The sequence below is a fragment of the Vespa velutina genome, chromosome 1 (assembly GCF_912470025.1).
Source record: "Vespa velutina chromosome 1, iVesVel2.1, whole genome shotgun sequence".
Classification (NCBI taxonomy): domain Eukaryota; kingdom Metazoa; phylum Arthropoda; class Insecta; order Hymenoptera; family Vespidae; genus Vespa; species Vespa velutina.
In genome coordinates, this window is record NC_062188.1 from 2,659,218 (window position 1) to 2,669,217 (window position 10,000).

Below are 10,000 nucleotides of genomic sequence, written 5' to 3' on the forward strand. Positions count from 1 at the left end.
ATGAACGCTAAGAGTACCTAAAAGTATTCAATAATGCATGAATTAATTTAATCATGGATGTTGACATTGGACAAGAGTTTTTTATACATCGTGTATGCGTGTTCATGTATATATATATATATATATATACATAATATACATACAAAATGTATATATAAAATGTATTTATAAATATGTCTCGGATATCATAATCCGTACATCAACCTAAAATATGTTCATGAATTGATTCGAGTAATAATCAAACGTGCAAACCTTTAATATATTCGACAGAACTGTTGAGAACATAAGTGCATAATATCCCCAAGTTGGAAAACGTCCTATAAGCAGCATCATTTGTATCCAACCCAACAAAATTGCGATGCTGATGGAATGTAATACCAACTCGGGTGTAAGCATACCGTTTGACGTGGTCACGATGAAACGTCTACTGTTGGTGACCATTGTGCAGACCATGAACGATAATGCGGCACTAACGAAGGAGAGCCATGTTTCGAATTGTCTTATGTAATGTCTGTTAATAGAAAATTCATTTTTCAATAAGATATAATAATAATAATAATAATAATAATAATAATAGAAAGAAAAATCTGATAATGACGTAAGATAATATTTGTATTACCTTGGTAACATAATAATTTGGGCACTGTTATAAAGTAGTACCATGATCGAACATATAGTAAGTACGATTTGCGATACAAGATGGTTACCTTGTCGAAGAAGAGTTATGGCAAATGTTGAGAGTGAAAAAACGAAAGATATGTAAAGGAATAAAAGAAAGAAGAAAAATATACGTAATTTGGCCCATTTCAAATGTAGAAACGATTCGATCAATGGATGCTGTAAAATTGCCAATTGTTCGACGTTCGAGGTGCCAGCTATAAGAGCTATGATAACGTTTGTTTGTAATTCGTTCTGCGGCGCCAAAATATTGAAATCGATGGAAATCTGAAACGTAGAAGTATACCATAGTACGATGATAATCGAAATTCTAAGGATTTCTTTGATCCTTCAACAAAAAAGAAGAAGAAAAAAAAAAGAAAAGATAAAAAGCTAATTACTTGTGCATCTTCGCCTATATTTTGATGATTGATAAATCGAACACGAGTATCCATGATATCCGTTAGAAACGATATTGGACCTGGCATGTGAGCAAACACTACGTCAATAACGGTTTCACCGCTTTTCGTTTCAGCCGATAGATAGCCACCGTGGTCGATCAAAACTTTGGCGCATTCACGATGACCTTGATAACAAGCTTGGTGAAGGGCTGTCCGACCGTCCTGAAAAAAATGCATCTGACTTTTGCATACGTTTTATAGTAGATATATATATATATGTATACATTTATATATTTCGAACAAATGTTTTAAACGATAATAAGTCCATTTTCAATAAATCATTAGATTCATCGAGATATAAGAAAATAATAATTTATCGTGAGTTTGAAAGGATCTTTACCTTGTCGCATATGTCGACGTGATCTCTACGGATCTTTTTAAGTAGAACGAGTAGAATTTCCAGATTTCCGGAGTCTGCCGCAATATGAAGGGGTGTGCTTTTCGTGTCGGCGCATTGAAAAAGGGGCCACGCGTCACCTTCGAGCAACCTTCTTACCGCCCTGGGACTTCCCAATGCTGTTGCAAGGTGCAATGCCGTTGAACCTGTGCAAATACGCATGCACTTACATTCTATTACCTTCGTTATGATTTACTCGCGGCTATATTCGAGGTAAAAAAAAAAAAAAAAAAAAAGAAAAGACGAAAAAAAAAAAGAAATCGAGAGACACCATATTTTTCAACTTTGTAGAAATATAAAGGGTGTTCGATAAATGTTTCCTACAAAATTTTCACGAGTTTACGAATGTGCGTTAATTGCAAATGAACATTATTTGCGCGAGATTACTTGCTGAACATTTTTTTTTGTGTGAAAATGATATATCATAAAAAAAAAAAAAGAAGAAGAAGAAGAAGAAAAAAGTATAAGATAATTAATTAGTAAGCTATCTCGGATATATTATTGAACAACGGATTATACTCTAATGCATGTTGATTTTTTTACATGTTATTTATTAAACGAAATCCTATGTTAACACCCTGTATAATGTATATGTATTTACCTATTGGATATATATATACATATATATACAATATATACCTGTGCCCGAGTGTATGACATTCGTCGAAGCCTTCGCAGAAACGAGAACGTCGATAATTTCAACGAACTTCGACATCTCGATAACGTCGTTGGAATTCACATTACATCCCGCCAGTAGCAATGCCGTAATACCTCGCTCGTCCTGTGCGTTAACGTTCGCACCAGCCTCCACCAAAGTTTTCACCACGTCGGAATGATTATTCTTTGCTGCCTGGTGCAAAGGAGTTCTACCGCAACATTCTGGTACCGGCAGCTGCGGTAATCAAAATTCGTCGTTACATTCCCCGATTTGATTTTTATCATTCGCGCATTTACTCGCTATATCGATTCGTTTCTTTATTACGACGACATATTGTAATGGCATTTGATGATTATATTTTTCTTATTTTCTTTTCCTTTTTTTTCCTTTTTTTTTTTTTTCCCCCTTTCTACCACCCCTTTCGTTATATTAACGCACTATCAGTTAAATTTTGTTACATTGATCTAAAGGTAATACCGCAATATTTTATATGTAAAAAAGAAAATGTCGCTGTAGCGAGATCTACGAAGTGAAAATATTTTTAATTCGACGTAAAGAAAAAAAAAGGAAAAAAAAAAAAAAAACAAGTAATTTTCATTAATTTTTCTTATATGTATGTCTCGAGAAAAATTCAAGTCGATGTCAGGTCGATTGTTAATGACGATTAAAAAAAAAAAAAAAAAAACAACAAAAAAAAACAAAAGGAAACGATAACGAGTCAACAGTAAATATAAAAATTGCATAAACAATTAAAATATAACACTAACGTCTTGACCAATGAGACAATCAATTTTGCTAGTATCTTGAATTTTGAAGCCATGTCTGCGACAGGAATCAACGCCGATCCTAGTATCCGTGAAACTTTTGTTTCTTAACAACCACCGAGTTACCTCGAGATGACCGGCGTGTGCGGCATAAAATAAAGCGCTTCTACCAATTTTATCGAGAGATTTAATGTCAGCGCCTCTTTTGAAAAGTCGTTTCAATAAATCCAAATGACCCTTCCAAGCGGCCAAATGTACAACTGTTATACCGAGTAATCCAAGTGGTTGAAGGAGTTCGTTACTATCATCCTCATCCAAGATTTTCAACGCCTCATTGATTTCATCATTCTCTATCGCTAACATCAGTTTCACTCGATTATTATCACCCTCCATATTTTCTTAAATAATTAAATAATCGAATACGTTCTATATGATATTTCGAAAAATCACGACCCTTTTCTTTTCTTTCTGTTTTTCTTTTTTCCGTTTTGTTTTGTCCTTATTTCTTTTTCTTTCTTTTTTTTATTTTTTTTTTTTTTTTTTCACATACAAATATAAATTACGTATATTCGTCAACTTGTCGATATTTACAGTATACGTTTCGAATAAACAAAAGGAACTGTTCACATCTATACGTTCCAGAATCAAGACCAGTACCGAAGTATTTTGCACGTATCATAATCAAGAGGATGTGGTTTACGCGGAGGATGTGGTTAATATCCATGGGGCCTTTTAAAAAGAAATTGATTTAATTTCACCGTATCTGTCGTGATTAAAGATCAATCAATCGATTAGTTTTTATCAGGGCAAATTTAATTCATACTTCCTCTCTTGTTAACAACATCATGTTTACGTCGTCCCATTTTATTATCAATTACTCAGACTAATATTTCCAACGTAAAATCTCATTATATTCTATATCAAATTGCCTTTCTAATATCTTAATTCTTTTTCCTTAAGGAATTATGATCCTTAAGGAAAAAAGAAAAAGGATAGATTTCTTTTCTCTCTCTCTTTCTCTCTCTCCAGAAAAAAGTCAGAAATTGTAAGCTCGTAATTTTTGTTCTGTTTTTTCTTTTTTTTTTTCCCCTCCTTCGACGTAAAATAATGATTTTAGGAAGATAACAAAAAATCCTTGTCTCATTTTCTACATTGTCATACATATATATATATATGTATATATGTATAGATATCAATAAGCGTTTTAACCTTGAAACGCTTTATCATCCAAGCGAACATAAACGGTATAACAATAATAATAATCGAACGAATGGCAGTGCTATGATATTATGTTTCGTTACCAAACTTGAACTATTTGGTATGCTAGTAATATTGATATCAAAATCCATCAACAGATACGGATAACGGATAACGTTTTCTTCAGCGGACATGCTTCGAAACAGGAAAGTAACCCGAGAGTGTCTACGATGAAGGTGATGTTAAACGTGACCGTTATCGGCCGAATACGCGTATGATTACGTCAATACATACTACATGGGTATCCCTTGAACGAAGTTCGCAATGGTTCGTTGTATTTGCATATATATATATATATATATATATATATATATACATATATATATATGGATATGTAAATATATGTGAATGCGTAATTCGTACACGTAGAAGAAATTGTACGGATGTATACATACATCTAAATAACGTTATGTATATACATAATATATACATGAAGAGATAGAGCTAAACACACGTATACAACACACACATGCACATACATACACATACATACATATACATGCACATACACATACACATACACATACACATGCACATGCATATCATACATACACACACACACACACACATGCACATATATACACATATACATGTACATACACACGTATATGTAAATGATTAGGGTATGTATAAGATCCGACGGACGAGAACGGCTTCACCTACGATATTTCTCGTTCAACGAAGGCACCTATACTCTGACGCAATACACGCGCGTTCTCACGTTCAATCAACCGTAGAGTATTACGTTACCTCATAGAAAGAGAGAGAGAGAGAGAGAGAAGCAGAAGGAAGGCCCAGTACACGTTTGACCACGCTACTGAGAGTATCATCCTTCCACAACTCGTACGACGTTGGCCAAGAAAACCGGTTCCAAGTATAATCCTTCGACTACGATGCCCAATTGTCCAAAGTGCGACAAACCAGTGTACTTCGGTATGTGTCAAGTCGAATATTAATCGTATACTTAGATAGATAGATAGATAGATAGATAGATGTATGCCGTAGTTATGTACCGTAGTATGTCGAGGTTTTTTTTTTCTTAATTTTTTTTTCTTTTTTCTTTTTTTTTCTTTTTCTTTAATTTTCGATCATTCGTCCTCGTAAATAAGTACACTATGTTACTTATCAAAATGATGATCGTGAGAAACTTTATTATTCGATCCACGAGTATTCTCATAAAATATCTTTGAATTTGTGGGATTACAAATTGACTTCTCAAATTTACGTCGTTGCATTCTATAATGATGATTTACGAGTATGAGAAAGAGATAGATAGATAGATAGATGAATAGAGAGAAAAAGAGAAAGAGAGAGAGAGAGAGAGAGAGACCGTTTCATGGAGTTCGTTCATCACATTGAAAGTAATAAATTATATAACAAGACGAGTTAGTGGTAATATTAGTGTCGTCCCGTAATAATCGCATTAGGTGAGTCGGTTAGATTCTTTATATATATATATATAAATATTCTGATCGTCTTCCGTCATCTTACTCGTATTTCTTTTGTCGAGTAAGCAGAAGCAAAGAAAAACAAAGAAAGAAAGAAAGAAAGAAAAAAAAAAGACAAAAAAAAAAAAGACAGAAAGAGAGAAAGAAAGAAGAGAAGAAGAAAAAAATGAGAGACAGCGAATTCTTTCACATTTTCTAATTTATTATATTTAAATCAAAGTATAATTTATTTGATGCAACGAACGAATTACTTGGAGAAATATAACGATTGATAACTAACATATATATACATAGTTACGTACTCGAATAATACGATCATTGAGTATAAATTAGATACGTATACATATATATGTGTGTCTGTGTGTGTCTCTGTGTGTGTTTGTATGAATAAGAAATGACGGCATCGATGATGATGTCAGGATGTTCGATCTCGTGGTCCACCTTGACAAACTTGTCAGTGCTTTCGATGCGTGTAATCAAATATGGAATACGAGTGAATTGCGACCATCATGGAATGCTTCGTTACATACATATGCATATATATATATATATATATATATATATATATATATATGTATGTATGTATGTATGTATGTATGTATGTATGTCTGTATGTATGTATGTATGCATTTTTTTTTCTTTTTTCCTTTTCTTTTCTTTTTTTTTTCTCCCTCTCTCTCTCCCTCTCTCGGTCGTTTCGTTCTTTATTTCACTTTTTTCCTTTTTTTCCTTATCTTTTTCCTTTTTTACCTTCTTTTCTTTTTCCATTTCCTTTTACTGCGCAGAATACTCGATCGAATTTATAAATATTCACGAAGGATTCGTTGGGTGGGAAGGAAGGGAGGTGGAGAAGTGGGGTGGGGTATTGAGATACTCCTTCCAAGTTTTTCTTTGCGTATTAATGAAATACTGTAAAAAAAAAAAAAAAAAAAAAAAAAAAAAAAAAAAAAAAAAAAAAGAAAAATAAAATAGCAAATTTTCTTGTATTTTTTCTCTCATATATATATATATATATATATTATTTACGTAATTATAATGTTTGCTTGATCAATATATAGAAAAAAAAAAAAAAAAAGAAAAAGGCGAAAAAATGACAAATTCTCTTGTATTTTTTCTCTCATATATATTATTTACGTAACTATAATGTTTACTTGATCAATATATTAAAAAAATAGAAACGAAGTAAAAGAAAGAAAAAAAATATATATATATATATATGTATATGTAATATTTTATTCTTAAAAATGTAAAATGTATCATCGATTATAGGAAAACGCAACGAAAAATACGCATACATATGCATTACACGAGTACAAATATAAATCGCAATTACGTAAATTATACGAGTCCTTGAGTGATAAAAAAAAAAAAAAAAAAAAAAAAAAAAGAATAAACGGAAAATATAAATGAAACGTAACAAATTGAACAGATAGTAAAATGAATTATTCACGAAACGTACGATAAACAAATGACAAGTCACTTGTTATTTTTTTGCACTTAGTGGATATTATTTTCTAAAATAAAAAAAAAATTATGTTCGCGTGTAATGGAAGAACGTAAGGTATGGAGAGTGACTCATAAAAAATTATCGAATACTATTTAAAACTTTATCACATCTTCTTTTAATATGATCCGTAATATACATTATCGTCTATTTTTACAATAGAATTATAAAAGATAGGATACTATCTTCCTAGTTCAACTATTTCATCGGACGCATTATATATATATATATATATATATATATATATATATATATATATATATATATATATATATATATATATATATATATATATATATATATATATATAATGGATGTCATAGAATATGTATATAGAAAAAAGTATGACTATATATCAGAAATGACTATATATCAGACGTGTCGGTCAATCAAGAAACCTTGAAACATATAAAATCTTTTGAAACACATAATATCTCTTCGAAAACAATAAAATTAATGATCATCGTATTAAAGATATGTATTTAATTATTTATTACTTATTCTAGTATAATTTATGAACTCTTTCAAAAACGTATTAATTTAAGTCGTTGCAATCTGGTTACATAAAAAAAGAAAAAAAAAAAAAAAAAGAAAAAAATATCTGCGTAGAAACAACATGTCTAGCATACGCGTACACACACACATACACACACACACACACACACACACACACACGTACATACAGTACAATGCAAAACAACATATGTACAGAATAACGGAGCAATGAAGATAATATGTTACGGATAATCGTGGACACACATGGCATATTGTTAGAGAATACGATGCAATAGTGTATCCTCTTTTCCATCATCCGGTGCACTTAAATGTAAAAAAAAAAAAAAAAAAAAAAAAAAAAAAGAAACAAAAACAAAAAAGAAAGCAAAAAGAGAGAGAGAGAGAGAAAAAAGGAAAAAGTAAAAAAAAGTTTCGTATTGAGTCGTCGGGCCGCTTTTAATTGCTCGCTTCCTCTTTCGAGTACCACTCTTTTAGACCGCCCGACAAGGTACTATTAGGGTTGAAAGCAGATTTTTCTGTATGCGTTGCTTCCATGCTACTGGCATGTAGCCCACCTACGTACGTCAGCCATCGCCGGCCATTCTAATTGGTGTAAGGAGAGTAAAGAATGAACGAAAAAAAGGTGCTGTTAGAGGAGTAGGAGGAGGAGGAGGAGAAGGAGGAAGAAGAGGTTAGCGAATTAGAGAAATGACTCTTCTTTACTTGTCAAGTGGTGCAGAGTTTGAAAGGGAGAGGAAGGGTCATTGGCCTTTAACTTCTACAACAGAGCACCCGTTGGTAGACGTTTTTTCGCAGGTGCGAACCAAACTTTAGGGTGACGAAATTGTAATAGCTGTAAATAGAAAAGAACAAAAACGAGAGAGAGAGAGAGAGAGAGAGAGAGAGAGAGAGAGAGAGAAAGAGAGAGAAAAAACTTGGTAATCGTTGTAAAATCTCTGACATTCTGTGACATCACGAATTTATCTTTAACGTTTGTTCCTACTCTTCCTTTTTCTTCTTCTTCTTCTTTCTCTATCTATTTGTCTGACTATATACTCGTACAGAGTTTCGAACTACGATTCTATGTTCGATTATATACTTATGTTCATACTCATTTATTCATCAATATGTTGAATTGAACAGAAACGATTACAGACTTGATTTATGATTAAAATTGAAAGGGAATTGACTATCGAATTGGATCGTGCTTTCGAAAACAACAACAACAACAACGACGACGACGACGACGACAACGACGACGAACGAATGAACGAACGAAGCGTCCGGTCGTGTGGACAGTGACAAAGGTGTTTCTCGTGCTCTAGGGGGTGATCGAGTAGTAGGTAGATAATGATAATAAGACGAAGACGAAGAAGAGTAGAGAGGAAACAGGTTTGCAGAAGAATGGACCAGGTCTGCGGTAGTCGTGGCTATGGAACGACTCGGTCGGCTGAGTTTCGAGGAGGAAAGGAAAGAGAGAAAGATGGTTGGTGGTTGAAGCGAGAAGCACCTCTTTTTACATGCCTCGACTCCCCCGAGTAAGCGAGATAGAAAGAAAGAAAGAAAGAAAGAAAGGAAGAAAAAAAAAAGAAAAGAAAAAAGAAAAGAGAAAGAGAAAAGAGAAAGAGAGAGAGAAAAAGCCCGGGACTCTGGGTTACGTCTGGGATTCGTGGCACACCGTATGAAAGGACCGAGTGCGATAGAGACAGAGAATGTATATATGTATGTATGTATGTATGTAAGTAGGTGTGTATGCAAGGGGTAGGAGGTTAGCTGCAAGGGTGGACGGTCTGCCGAGGAAGTAAAAAAGAAGCAGAAGGGGGTGCAGGGAAAAAACAAAAAAAATGGAGGAGAAGAAGAAGAAGAAGAAGAAGAAGAAAAAGAAGGAGGAGGAGGGGGATGATGTTCCAAGGCTATGCAATCAGCAGCCGCCGATTGTTTGGCGCCCGACAACTCTGTGGGGGTTGCAACGTGCTGCTGTTGCTGCTTTTGCTGCTGCTGCTAACGCAACGATCCGTGCTTGCACACCGCTTTCTCTCTCTCTCTCTCTCTCTCTCTCTCTCTCTTTTTCTCATTCTTTATTTCTTTCTCTTTCTCTTTCTCCTTCTGTGTCTGCCTTTTCGCGTTGGCAATGAACGCCAGCGATGCTTGACGATTATGCGCTCGCTTCTCCGCCGGCAGATAATTAGGAGTTAATTAACTAATGGCCCTTTATGCACCGCACCCTTCTTGTCCGCCGAACTCACTCTCCTCCCCTCCTCTCTCTCTCTCTCTCTCTCTCTCACTCACTCACTCTCTATCTCTCTTTCTCTCTTTCTTTTCCTTTCTCTCTCTCTCTCTCTCTCTCTCTCTCTCTCTC

General features: G+C 33.8%; 2 protein-coding genes across 4 annotated transcripts in view; one reads left to right on the top strand and one right to left on the bottom strand.

Annotated features, from left to right (window-relative positions):
* Positions 1-4,000, bottom strand: part of LOC124953323 (transient receptor potential channel pyrexia-like) — a 5,378-nt gene extending 1,378 nt beyond the window's left edge. The window contains exons 1-8 of one of the 3 annotated variants that reach the window (XM_047504558.1): positions 2,941-4,000; positions 2,155-2,407; positions 1,459-1,661; positions 1,059-1,280; positions 792-945; positions 620-707; positions 253-511; positions 1-17 (exon numbers count right to left, since the gene is read on the bottom strand). The exon at positions 1-17 is cut by the window's left edge and continues 277 nt beyond it. In XM_047504558.1, coding sequence (XP_047360514.1) covers positions 1-17; positions 253-511; positions 620-707; positions 792-945; positions 1,059-1,280; positions 1,459-1,661; positions 2,155-2,407; positions 2,941-3,330 — 1,586 coding nt within the window. In that variant the 5' untranslated portion in view covers positions 3,331-4,000. Of the gene's footprint in view, positions 18-252; positions 512-619; positions 946-1,058; positions 1,281-1,458; positions 1,662-2,154; positions 2,408-2,940 lie in introns of all 3 variants that reach the window. The other 2 variants (XM_047504541.1, XM_047504550.1) reach the window with 2 other exon arrangements.
* Positions 4,001-4,852: 852 nt separating this feature from the next.
* Positions 4,853-10,000, top strand: part of LOC124953365 (cysteine-rich protein 1-like) — a 9,398-nt gene continuing 4,250 nt past the window's right edge. Inside the window, exon 1 of the mRNA XM_047504632.1 lies at positions 4,853-5,127. Coding sequence (XP_047360588.1) covers positions 5,088-5,127 — 40 coding nt within the window. The 5' untranslated portion in view covers positions 4,853-5,087. The remainder of the gene's footprint in view (positions 5,128-10,000) is intronic.